This window comes from Phaethon lepturus, unplaced genomic scaffold (genome assembly GCF_000687285.1).
Source record: "Phaethon lepturus isolate BGI_N335 unplaced genomic scaffold, ASM68728v1 scaffold25839, whole genome shotgun sequence".
Classification (NCBI taxonomy): Eukaryota; Metazoa; Chordata; class Aves; order Phaethontiformes; family Phaethontidae; genus Phaethon; species Phaethon lepturus.
In genome coordinates, this window is record NW_010561647.1 from 1,586 (window position 1) to 14,558 (window position 12,973).

The 12,973-nt window shown below is 54.4% G+C and overlaps 1 protein-coding gene across 1 annotated transcript; it reads left to right on the forward strand.

Annotated features, from left to right (window-relative positions):
- Positions 1–473: 473 nt before the first annotated feature.
- On the forward strand, positions 474–12,768 carry MAP2K3 (mitogen-activated protein kinase kinase 3; the record flags this gene model as incomplete). The annotated part of the gene is made up of 12 exons (XM_010294070.1): positions 474–506; positions 928–997; positions 2,858–2,906; positions 5,811–5,924; positions 6,423–6,542; positions 7,023–7,139; positions 7,301–7,352; positions 8,217–8,344; positions 9,013–9,090; positions 11,223–11,362; positions 12,148–12,193; positions 12,685–12,768. Coding segments are annotated over 12 exons (1,031 nt in total), but the record flags the coding sequence as incomplete, so codon positions are not given.
- Positions 12,769–12,973: the final 205 nt, after the last annotated feature.

A 12,973-nucleotide genomic window follows, 5' to 3' on the forward strand; every position in this document is an offset into this window, starting at 1 on the left:
TGCCCGCCACTGCCTCTTCTAGTCAGCTCCTCTCTGGTTTTGCCCTGGTTTCCCTTTGTTGTGTGTGGGGTGTCCCCTCTCCTGCTGGGACCGACTCCTTGGTTTTGCTCGCGGTCTGATGGCCATCGCCCTCCGTGCCAGAGCCGACCCGCGCTGCAGAATGGGTCTGGCCCTTCCTCAGAAGGCTGGGGGGGGGGCCGGGGGGCTGTGGGGGAAGGAGGAGCCGGACAGGGAGCATTTTCGGGAGCCCTGTGCATCACTAATGGCGTGGGGACCTCTTGTGGCTGGGGAAACGGGGATCGGGCCAGGCTTTGCTGGGCTGGGCTCAGGCAGCCCTTCTGCCTCCCTCTGCCCGCAGCGCAGCCGGGGTTGCTCTCCTTGGGCCATGCCTGGGACCGGGAGGGGTACGGGGCCGGTTACCCGGCGAGTCTGGAGCACGAAGGCTGAGCTGATGTCTCCCTTCTCTCTTTCAGATTCCAAAGGATCCTTGGAGCCGCACAAACCGGGTAAGTGCCCAGTGGAAATCACAGCTTTAAGCCATCTCCTGAACATCAGGAACTAAAATCCCCAAAGAGAGGGGACTGTTAATGGCCATGAAGGGTAAAGAGCACTTTTGGGGTGTCTGAGGAGCACTGCAAGGCAGTGCTTGGCTGCGAGACTTGGAAGATGGTCTCTGTCCATGCACCCCTGGGTATTTCTGCAGGCAAGTGCTCGACAGGGACACTGAGACCCACTTGTGCTTTTGGCTGTTGCTGAAATTTTGGGCAAATGGTTGTGAGCACTGTGATTTTATTGCCATCTTGCCTTAGCTGCACAGTGTAGGGGATCGAGGCCCTGCCTCCCCTACCTGGTGGCTGCAGGCAAGAGGATGCTTGAAGGAAGAAAAGTAAAAGTGCCAGTTGCTCACGTGTGCATCTTCTCTTCCAGTGAAAAGCAAGAAGAAACGGGAACTGAGGATAACATGTGTCCCCATCAAACAGCCTGTTGCCAACACAACGTAAGTGTCTCTGCTGCTCAAAGCAAGCCGGCAGTTCTCCAGAGCTGGATTCAGTGCTGACTCGGGGAATGGCCCGTGAAGACTTTACAAAATCAGCATAGCTAACTTTTTTTTCTCTTAAGGTCTGGCTTGCAGGTGATGAGAAGGAATTGCACACATGCATTATGTGCATGCAGACCCATGCACAGTGTGCATCTCTCTGGGAAGTGTCGGTTTGATTTGAAATGGCTGAAAGGCAAAGGTTAAGAGGCTGCTGGGGGACTGAACAGAGCCTTTCTGCCATGGCCACCCTGATGCCAAAGGGCAAAGACCTGGTAGAGAGTGCAAATTTGCCTGAGGGAAGAAGGGAAGGTTTTTAGTGCAGGGGAAGACAAGAGGTGGTGGCAGCTCACCACGGCAGGAGCAGGGGGGTGAGGGATGGGTGGATGCTCTGCATGGTGGGACATGACCTGTGCGTCAGGGCTAGTTTGGGTTATTTGCAGCTCCCCACCTTGGTGCGAGGCATATGCAGATATCTTAGGTTGTCATGCTGCTTTGTGCTGGGGGCTGGTGCCCAGCAGTATCTCAGGGCACTGGAATTTCTCTCTGCCCTGTTTGCTTCGTGCAGCTGATGCTTGTTACACTGTTGGGGAGAGCCCAGGGTAGCAGCGCTTGGTTTGACGAAGAGCAGACAGCTAAAATTCCTCTTCATGCTGCTCTTCCAAAACACCTTGGGCTGCATCTCTACTGCTGAGCCTTGTTTTTTCCAGAAACTTGTTCTAGAGACCCTCCCATCCCCAGGAGAGCAGTGAAATCCCCGAAGGTGAAATATCACTACTGCAAACCCCAGGTAGACAGGGCAGACTGGCCGGCGAGGAACCAGGGGAACTCCCCCGTTAATTCCGCACAGCCTAGCGAGCACCCGCCGAGCCACCTCCTTCCCCCGTGGGTGCATCTCTCTGCTCCTATCAGTCTTTGAATTTCCCTTGGAGAAGGCGGCGTGCCGGAGTTTGTGGGGCGCTTGCATGCCCGGAGGCTGGTGCAAGCTATCCACAACTCCTTTACTCCCTGCTTTTCAAGCTGCAGTGCAAATATTTATGCAGTGCAAGGCTTTTGCTGTGAGCCTGAAGTACTTCCTTGAAGCCGGAGGTTGCTGTATTGCTCCGATGAGAATCGAGAGGCTAAACCAGTTGGGCAATCTCCACTCTTAGAATGTCCCGGGGATGGGGAGAGCAGAGAAATGAGGCATGAGGGACAAAACGCTCATGTCGGCTCTAAAAGTAGCATGCTGCCCATAATGGGATGTGGGCAGCGATGAGGAAAAAAGCCAGAAAGGAAGACTTTCACCTGTGTGGTGTTTGTGCAAAGTGTGACACCGAAGTGCTGCCTGCTCTGCCTGCCACGCTGCCTGAAACAGGCCTGCGAGTGTACACAAATGACTCACGGGTGAGGAATTACCTGTCGTTTCCTCAGCGTGCATTTCGGGCTACGTGGCTGTCCTGTTACAACACCTGCCTGTCAAAACATGATAACTGAGCTGCTCTGCCACAGAAACGTCTCATCCCATCGGTCTCAGTTCCTCAGGCTCCTCTCCTGAGCAGGGATGGTTTCGTAGCCTGTTGGTTTGATGCACATCTCACCTAGCAGAATCTCGGGGGTTCTCGCTGGCTGCGTGCGGCGAGTGCCCTCGTGGGTGTGGGCTGAGGTGTTCCTGGCACAATTAAAGCATTTGTGAGTGTTTGGAGGGGGCTGGTTTGAACCCACGACAACAAGGCACAGTGGAAAGCAGTGGCTGAAAGTGCTTGAAGGAATGTGAAACCTGGCTCTGGCCAAGAGGGTTAATGAAGCTGGGCTTTCTCCTGACTCTCCCTTTTCTTGCAGGCCCCCGAGGAACTTGGACTCCAGAGCCTTCATTACCATCGGAGATAAAGTACGTGTCAAAGTGGTTTATGTTTTGCTTGCTTCCAATTGTTTGTCCCTTGTATGGGGAGTTTTATGGATCATGCCTGACAACCTGACAAATCAGATCTTGAGGTTTCAGAGCACCCCATGAGACAGACGGTACTGCCCTGCTGCACCCTCATGGGATGCGTCCTTGCAGGGATGAGACATCCCACAGAGGGACCTTTCCCCTGTGGGGCGATGGGGTGACTGTGTGCATTCAGAACAGCGGCTGTTGGGGAGCTGAACATGTCACCCTGTCTGCAGGGCAGCTCATCTCTCAGCCTGTGCGCTCGCTGGCTGGTCTCGCGCGCCTGCGGGCAGTCCCTGCAAGGCAGGTGGGTGTCAAGGGCTGGGTGGGCAGTTTTGTCCCCAGTGGGAGATCACAGTGGTCCCTCAGCAGCCCCACCAGCCACCTCGGACTGAATGCACAGACCCAGCCCATCTGCCCAAAATCAGAGCGGCCTCACTTGTGCTCTGGCTGCCCCAAACAAAGTCCCCTTTGTCCTGCTGACCCGCAGGGCTGTGTTCTTGCCCGTGGCCCAGGAGAAGCTGGGCACAAAGCTTCTCTCTGGCTCTCCAAAGCCTTTCCTAGTGACCTGATGAAAAACACTGCTGGAAATAGCCACTGTCCCTCTTTTATTTCATTCTCTTGTTACGGGCTCTCCTGGGGCTGCAGAAGGCAGTTTACAAACGAGCTAAAAATACCATGCATTGGATCAGCCCTATATCTGGCTGCTTACCTTCCAGGCTGGGAGGTGGCTCGGCTGGTGGGATCTGGGCCCCTCGGCCTCGGTGCAAGGTTTTAGGGTTAGGGGTCAGACAGGAGAAGAGAGGAAGCTTTGGCCGGGTCCAGGGAACAACCCTGCTGCCTGTGTCATTTTCTGGCCATTTTGTCATGTGTATTAATAGCTCGGGGAGAGATGCTGTCTGTAACAGCCTGGGCATGGCACGTGCAATGGGAGAGTGCTGTAGCTTGGGGAAAGCTCTTTAGACTTGCTTCCTTTCCTGCTCTGCCTGCACCGGTGTTTGCAGGAGGGGTCTGGTCCAGGTATTTTTGGAGTGATGCAATGTGGGATGGAGGAAGGGGCCTGGGCAGAAGGCCAGCTTTGGGCCATGGGGGTGAATGATGACCTTGGGTCCATCGGATCCGTGCAGGTGATGCCCTGCGTCCCCGCTGCCGGCTCCAACCCCGCAGGACATGGGGTGAGCGATGCTGGGAGGGGACTGCCGGCTCTGTCCGAGCATCGCCTCTGTTGCTGGGCAGGGTGATGCTGGTTCCTGGAGTGTGCTGGGAACTGCCAGCTTCGGGGGAAGCCTTAGGGTAAATGCCAGGAAAAAAAAAAACCCAAAACAATAACCTGGAACAACTGCAGAACACATGTCCTGAAAAGCACCACCAGATCCTTCCTGGAGGGCCCCGCAGGAGCTGCGAGCCTGCACAGCTCCTCTGCCAGCTGCCCGGGGCGGCAGGGTAGGGGTTGGACATGTTCCCCTTAGCCCTGCTCTCCTCATTTCTGGATCCACCGTCCTGCCCAGGAAAGGGCCGGCACCTTCCTGTGCCGGGCAGCGCATAGCTCGGCGCTGAGCTCAAGCACAGACCTCTCTTGCTCCCCGCCTCGGCCGCCTGCCAGGCACATCTGGCTCAAATAAACGGAGCCGGGGCTGGCGGGAAGGTCCGGCAGAGCTGGTCGCTGCTGACCGTGCCGTGGCCAGCGCCGAGGGGAGCTTGCTGGCCAGGAGCCCAGCAGCCACATCTCCCAGCTTGGCTCCTTAACACCAAAGGCTGTTTCCGCTCTGCCCTGGGCGTAGCTCACAGGCATGGTATCCGGGGCTGTGCCGTGCATGTTTCCCACCCTCGCTGCCTTTGTGGCTACTGGGGCAATTTGGCATCCTGGTATTATTTTTGTTCCCTGAGACCGGAGGAAAACTGAAGGCTGGATAAAGCCTGGCTAAAAAGGCCTGTGACTTATTAGGAGCGATGAACGCAGCATCCAAAAATAGCCCGTGTCTCACTCAAGCAGTTTGTGCCCTGCCCAGCAGAGCAGGCAATTACAGGGTAATGCGTCTTTAGGGAGACTTGTCTGCGGGTTGCGCAGGAGCTCGCTGGCTCCCTGCTGCGTGGGGCACTCGCTTGCCCGAGCGCTGGCGATGGGGTTTTTTCCAGCTTGAAAGCGAGATTTAAATAGTTGCACTCGCCTGAGCTCCTTCGTTGGCGCTAACTCGCGTTTTACCTTGCTGGCTGCTTTCTCGTGGTGGGAGAAAGTATGGAAAGCGGGTAAAACTGCTCCCCGATAATTAGGGGTTGAGTTGCTGGGTTGCTGCATGCACCATTCCGTCTGAGAGAGGCTTTGCGCAGGCGGAGGTGGTATTAGACACGTAGGTGCGTTTGTGACCGATGATCTCTTGGGATGTGGGGTGAGGTGAGGGATCCCCGGCTGCGCACGGGGGTTTGGAGCTGTGGCAGAGGCTCCTGACTGCTGCCCTGTTGGCACGGGAGCTGTTAAAATCCTGTGAGTAGTTCAGCAACCGCAGAAATACCCTTGTGTGGGTAATCCCAAGCAGGCAGAGAGGCACCAACCTTTGATGCCCTTTCCAGTGGCAGTGTGCTCTGACTTAAGGGATGGAAGTCCAGATCTCTAGCTGCAGAGGGGGGAATTAAATGAGCCCTGGTGAGTACAGGGTGGGAGGGTTTGGGCTCTGGTTCAACAAAGCAAAAAATATATCCATCTTCTCTAAGTGTGGTGCCTCTGGTACATCTAAGAGCTGGTGGGGTCCTGTAGGTACCGTTGTTTGGAAGTGCTCTGCATGAACGAGCTGCAAGCGTTAGACCTCTGCTGATGTCTTTGGTGATAAAAATGCATGTGTCTGATTTTTGTCTGTCTTCTTGAAGAACTTCGAGGTGGAAGCTGATGACCTGGTGGCAATTTCGGAGCTGGGCCGTGGGGCCTACGGCGTGGTGGAGAAAGTCCGGCATGCGCAGAGTGGCACCATCATGGCCGTGAAGGTGAGGACAGCTACTTGCTGAGGGAGGTGGAGGTTGGGACGTGCAGCTCCAAGGTAGCGGAGAGACTCTGCTGATCTCCACTGGTTGCAGCAAAATGAGGACAGACTTGTCTCTGTTTGGCAGCCTCTGGTATCCCTGGTGTGGCTTGGCTGTTGGAGGTTCTGTGCTGGGACGAGCTGGACAATGTGGGGTTGATCAGCAGGCTCTGAAAGCCAGGCTTGGTGCTTGCAGTTAGATAGTGCAAGGTTTGGGTGTCTGAGGGCTTGTCCAGGCTGCTGGCCTGATCCTGCGTCTGCTGAAGAGCTTGCCAAGGGTTTGCTGTTCGTTAAGGTACTGCTTGGAAGAGGGACTCCGGGCATCTCCTGGTGTGCTACTGGCCGCAAAATAGGCCCGAAACACTTGTCCTGGCTTCAGAACTGCATGTCCTCTGAGTCAGCCTGAGGGATAATGGTGTTATCGCACCTACATCAAACCTTTCTTCTTTCATATTTGTCTCAGAGAATTCGAGCGACTGTGAACACTCAGGAACAGAAGAGGTTATTGATGGACTTGGACATCTCCATGAGGACAGTTGACTGCTTCTACACTGTCACCTTCTACGGAGCCCTCTTCCGCGAGGTACTGAGCCAGTGGTTGGCTGTTGGGCTCTGCAGCACCTGGGGCCTCTGCAATTGTGCTGAAGGCACTAAGTTGTCCCAAACCACCTCTCCTTTTTTCAGCCCAACTGGGCTGTTCGAGGTGCTGCCACGACTTACAAAGTCAAAGGCTTGCCTCCATCAGGTAGCATTGAGCAGGTCCCGTTCCTCACTTCCTTGGCAAGTGCCCAAGCACGTTGTCTGTGGCCTGAACCAGGTTTGGGTTAGACCCTCAAAAGGAACCGTGACAAGTAGTTTTGGTGGTACCTGGACATCTGTGCCCCTCATTATGCAGTATGGAGCCCATGTGCTGGTGGTGTGGTCAACAGCGGCTGTGCAGCGGGTACCCTGGCTTTCCCCATGTGGAAGGGGCAGCGTCTGTTTGTCCATCTGTTCTCACCTTTCCCTTCAGCTCCTAGGGATTTTCAGGGAATTCCCTCTCACCTGCTTTTTCTGTCCGTAGGGTGATGTGTGGATCTGCATGGAGCTCATGGACACCTCCCTCGATAAATTCTACAAGAAAGTACTGGAGAAGAAAAAAACCATCCCTGAAGACATTTTGGGGAAAATGGCTGTGTCTGTGAGTGCCTGTTGGGTTCTTACGTGGTTTTGTGCATCCCCGGAATCTGTTGGGAGGTCTCTGTTCAAGCCCATGGCATGTGGAAACGGGTGGTGTGTTTGCAGTGTAAGGCTGGTGCTGTGTGTGATTAACGGATACTCTTTTGCTGTGTTTGTTCCCAGATTGTACGAGCTCTGGAGCATCTGCACAGTAAACTGTCCGTAATCCATAGAGGTAGGTGCTGGATGGGGCTAGAGTGATGTGGCTGGAGATTGAGCCTTGAAATAAGTTTTATGTGAGGACTCCTTCCCAGGAGATGCATACTGTGTGCCTCTGGGATGCCTACAGTGGCATCCAGAAGATGCATGGTGTGTGCCTCTGGGATGCCTACAGTGGGGTCTAATGGTACTTGGGACTGTGATGGACAGATCTAGATGCCCAAGGCCTATTCCCGAGATGTATCCTTCATGCATCTGCCTGCATGATGTTGTTCTCATCCTCCTTTGCAGATGAAGGGTTGAATATAATAACTGCATTCCTCACTACCTGTATTTTTATGGCCATCTCTAGCTCTCTTTGAGTACAGAGGTGTGTCAAAGGCAGCTCTTGGGGACAACATCCCCTAACCTTCCTGGCTGGGTAGCTCTATCAAGGTGAGGGCTGAAGGAGGCCTTTCAAATCACAGGTGGGAATTGTGACACTCAGGTCCTGTTCTTCATCCTGGTATAGTTCCTTGTGTAGCTGTGGACAAATCATGATGGGCATGAGACAAGCTCTCTTGAGAACTTGGTAGAGTTGAGCTGTGTTGGGCACATAACTCTCTCCTAAGGAGCTGGGCGTTAACTCCTCAACATTTAATTTCAACCTTTTGACCTGCCTCGTTAGAGAGGGAGGCCTGTTCTGCCTGGAGGGGCATGGTTATAGTTTTAGTTGTGAACAACTTTCATTGAAATACGACTGCTGGGGTTTTGTCTCCCTTCCCTTGTGTTAGGGCCTGTCTGCCTCCCTCCCGGGTCGGTGGGGAGTTGCCTGTCTTGTCTTGGGCTCTGTGATACCTCTGCAAAGGCTCAATCTGCCCTCTTGTGTTCTCTCTCTTAGATGTGAAACCTTCCAATGTGCTGATCAACAAGGAGGGACATGTGAAAATGTGCGATTTTGGGATCAGCGGCTACCTGGTGGACTCGGTCGCGAAGACCATGGATGCTGGCTGCAAACCGTACATGGCTGTAAGTGTGCTCGCGTGGGGCCGGAGCTGGCAGCCTTCAGCTACCTTCTGCCTTTATTCGAAGAGGCTACTGCTTAAAAATGGGTCTTGGTTCACCTCTATCCTGAGATAGAAATGACTTCAGAGTGTTCTGGGCCTCCTGACTCAGCAGAGTCCTCTAAGGATGGGATTACCCTCCCTCTAAGCCCTGCTGTGTCTGTTAATCCCACAGCAGACTCCTCCTCTGCCACCTTCCACCTCTGCCACCTTCCATTTGCAGAAGGATAAAAGACTGGCTGGTGCTGGTTGTGGTGGTTGGAAGGGCTGCTCCTTGTTGGCTAGAAAATGCTAAGGCTTTTCTTGGCAGGATCATTTAATTTCATCCTCTCAAGTCAATATGACTTCCCTTTACCGTCTGTGGCGTCCGTCTGGGTGGCTTGTGCTCCTGGGGCAGGGATCATGCTGCAGGGATAGTACAAGTCTCACTTGGAGTCTCACAAGGAGCTGGGGGGCAGAGTTTGTGGGTTGTGTGGAGCAAGCAGTGCTAGATTTAACCTCAGACCCTGCCTCCGTGGGGACATGAGCCAGGGGAATCCAACCAACCTGGGTTTTGAGCCAGAGGGTTGTTCTCTGGGGTTTGCACTGGGAAAATGAGATAGGGTTGTGATATCTTCCGTTTTGCTGTTACAGCCGGAAAGAATAAACCCCGAGCTGAACCAGAAGGGCTACAACGTGAAGTCGGACGTCTGGAGTCTGGGGATCACAATGGTAACACCGAGGGCTTGGACTGGCACCCTGCAGCCCTGGGGCTGGGATGGGGTCTGCACTGGTGGGGCTCTAACCCTGCCGTGAGCGGCTGTGCCTTTGCTGCTGGGTGGATGCCCCCGAGCGGGGCTAAATTCCGAGCTCAGGGAATGAGGTGAATGACCCAGGGCACAGGGTGGTGCTGCTGCCCTGCGCCCACGGGGTGCCTCCCCCCGGGGCGAGGTAGCTGTGAGCCGGGGCGTGCAGCCAGCATTGCCACCACTGCTGCGGCTCTTGCGGAGTCGGCTGGCACGCTTGCCAGGAGATAATCCCTCTTCTGCCCCTTCTCTTTCCTCCTCTCCCTTCTTGCGTGTTCCTGCGGGATCCTGGGGGGATACAGAAAGGCCTGTTATCCCCACGTGGTTCCCTCGTACCCCTCCGCTGGGTTTCACAGAGCTGCTTGCGTACAATACCAGCTCCAAATAGCTGCCCTTAGCTCTGAACTCTGGTGTGGGTGGCAGACTCCCGGGGGGCAATAGCTGGATGACAGTCGGCTTAGTTGGGCATCCAAGAGTCTGGCTTCTAATCGCTCTGCGGTTCCCCCCATGTGCTGGCTGGAGAGGTAGTCAGTGGAGCAGGGTTTGCTGCGGCTGGGTCGCAGCCTTCCCGCACGCACCCCGCTCCCGCGTGAGCAGAGCCTCGCGGGAGGATCGGGGCGAGCTGGCCTGCCCCGCTGCAGCGAGGGGTGCCGTGCGTGGCGTGCGGCAAGTCCTGCCTGCAGGGTAGCTCAGAGCCGCCAACAGGAAGGCGAAATACTTTCAGTTCCAAAATCGCAGCTGCTCAGGATGGTTTATCTACCTCCTGCAAGAAACGGATTTTGCAGAAAGCAGCTAAAATCTTCTGGCGCCAGAGGACAAAGGGAACCCCAGCTGTTGGCTCGAAGGGGATGCCGCCTGGGAACGCATCTCGCTTTCCAGGAGACTGTGTCTCTGTGCATAGATTACTTCCAGGAATTTTTCCTGCACCCTGTTAGCTGTGAGTTGTTTTGGGTGCTGTATCCCTGCATTTGCGCGCGCTGCACAGATCTCTTGGCAGATATTCCCTCTTTCCCGGCTAGTCTTGTCCTTGGTGCCAAACCCAAGCCCCTCTCCTTGGCGTCCCCATGCCAGTGCAGAGCAGAGCTGGGCTGGCTGGAAATGTAATCAGCTCTGGCTTTCCTCCGGAGATGCAGGAAGCTGTGGGATGGGAGATTGTGTGAATGATGAAATCTCTCAACCTTTCCAAAGCTGGATGGGAGAGGGAACCTTGCTGAAAGTCTGCCAGCCTGCAGCTGAATGGAGCCCCAACCTGTCTGACTCCCTCTAATGTCTTCCTCCTGGGCTGGCTTCCTGGTTTTTGTTGTTGTTTGTTTCGTTTGTTTTTTTTTTTTTAATTTCTGGTGTTTGATTTCAGACTGGCTGGTTTTAGGGCCACTGAGTTGCACGGCTAATGCAGACCTTTCTGGGCTGGTGGCTTCATTCAGTTTTCCAGCAGCAGGCTCTGCCCTGTGTCCTTTCACGTTTCTCATTCCTCCCATTCCATCCCGTCCCACCCTGCCAGGCAGGTCTGGAGGTTCTGCTGCCTGCCTTGAGATGGGAGCTGACCCTTGGCATGAGGTGGTTGCCCAAGAGCTGTGATGGGCTTTTTTCTGCCTGAATGGGTGACAGAGCAGGGGTGACTTGTAGGAATTACCTGCTAGTGGAGGTGGTTTGGCAAAGATCTTCCAAAGTGATGTTCTAGCACTTAGTTTTTCTTGGGTTTGTGGATTTTTTTGGTGTCGCTCACACAGTACTAGTCTGAAGCCCAGAGGCTGGCTTATGGAGAGCAAAGCACTTTGGAAGCTGGTGCGTGCTGTTGTTATCTTTTTAAATAATCCCATTTTGCATCTCTTTGGTGGCTTCCTGTTAAATGCATTAATATGCTGAGCCAGCCTCAAAAGGAAGTATTTTTGGCCTCTGGGTCTTTGTTTAAAAAGTGGTATGACCCAAATTGAAAATGGTTTGTAAGGAAAGAGGTTTTTCATTTTGAATCCGAGCTGGCTGCAGAGGCTGAAGTAGGCAGGCTGCGTGGGGTTGCGCTTGTCCTGGCGTCTGATGTCAGCCTGTCTCCATCCTCAGATCGAACTGGCCATTCTTCGCTTCCCGTACGAGTCCTGGGGGACCCCCTTCCAACAGCTCAAGCAAGTGGTGGAGGAGCCTTCGCCCCAGCTGCCCACCGATCGCTTCTCCAAGGAGTTTGTGGACTTCACGGCGCAGTGGTGAGTCTCCAGCAGGGACTGGTGGCTTCTCCCAGCCTGGCTGAAGAGGAGCCCTGATCCGTGGGGATTGGAGCAAAGCGTGGGGCTGGGTTTGCCATCCTTTTGGAGCCCATTTCTCCCCACCTAGTTGTACCGAGGCTGGCGCTTGGCCATGGCAGGAAGCGCTGCCCAACGCCACAGGGGTTTCTCTTCCCCTTTTGCTGTTGTTGCTGCTGAAATTTTGGTGGTTTCTGGCCAAAGCGGCAATGAAACGAGAACGAACCTCCAGCAGCGTCTGGGTGCCTCTGGGTGAAAGCTGATTTGTGGTTTTGTGGGTACTACACAGAGTAGCTGCTCCCCTCGGGGTGTCCCTCTGCTCCCTGTGTGCTGCTTGGAGCTGCCAGGCAGGGGTGAGCCCGCCGAGGCAAGGCTCAAATGAGCCTTGAGATGATCTGCCCGCCCCGTAGAAGGTGGGAAACCACCTCCTCTCCTTTGTTTGCGTTGGTCTGTGTGGACAAGTGAGGCTGCATGGGGCAGATGGCAGCAAGCTGCTTGGCTTGTGCTTTTTGTGGCAAAACACTGTGAGTTGGCCTTTCCCAGTTACCTGCCTGGCTGCTTTGCTGGTGGTTCAAACCTGCTTGGCCAAGGAGGGAGAGGGATGGGTGCTGCCCATGAGAAGCTGGTTGAGAAGGGGTGATCCCTTGTGACAGACCATACACGGGGCGGGGGGAAGAAAAAGAAAAAGAAAAAAAAAAAAGGGGCAAGAAAAAAAAAAAGCCTTTCTCTCCCATTTTTTTGTCTTCCAGTTTAAGGAAGAACCCCGCTGAGCGAATGAACTATTTAGAACTTATGGTAAGTGTGAAGCCATTTCTGCTTGTCGCTATCACAGCATCTTTCAAAAGTCAAATGAATGATCCTGAATGGTCCCAGCAGGTCTTAGGAAAATGGGACAACAGGATGTGTGGGTGATTCCTGAGGCATGGAACGGGATGGGTGTAGTATGTCTAAGGTGGAAAGGTGTGTTGATTTCATGGGTGTTAAGGTCAGGATTTCTAGGTGTTTTCTGCCTCTGCCTTACCTGCCTTTGGTGGGTTTAGACCTGAGATGATGGTAGTACAGCTGCCAGGGTGGGCTGTCCTGCTGGGGCTGAACCTAGAAATGCCAAACCTGAAAGTGGTAGTTAATCGTTAAGCTAAAGGATGGCATCTGTGGGAGCCTGGGGAGGAGGTTGATGTCCACCTCTCCCCCAGCACCTCTCCAGCTGCGTGACATCCCCCAGGGACTGCTCTTGGGCTTGTCTGTCCTTGGGTGTCAGCTGATGTTGTCTCTGGTCTTGTTGGCAGGAACACCCCTTCTTTACCTTGCACGACACCAAAGAGACTGACATGGCCTCCTTCGTGACAGAGATCCTGGGAGAAGACTCCTAACTCGAACCTCACGGCTTCGTGCAGTCCCCACCACCCTGGCTTCCCCGCAGAAGAGCAACTGAAGACTCGAGTTAATGGTGGTTTGCACAAATCGCACTTCCCCAACCTGTGGGCATCTCTGGCCCCACCTGGCCTCACAACCTCTTTCCTCTTTGCCCTGTAAATGAAATCCCCCAGGATGAGCCTTCTGAAGCCAACGCCTTTC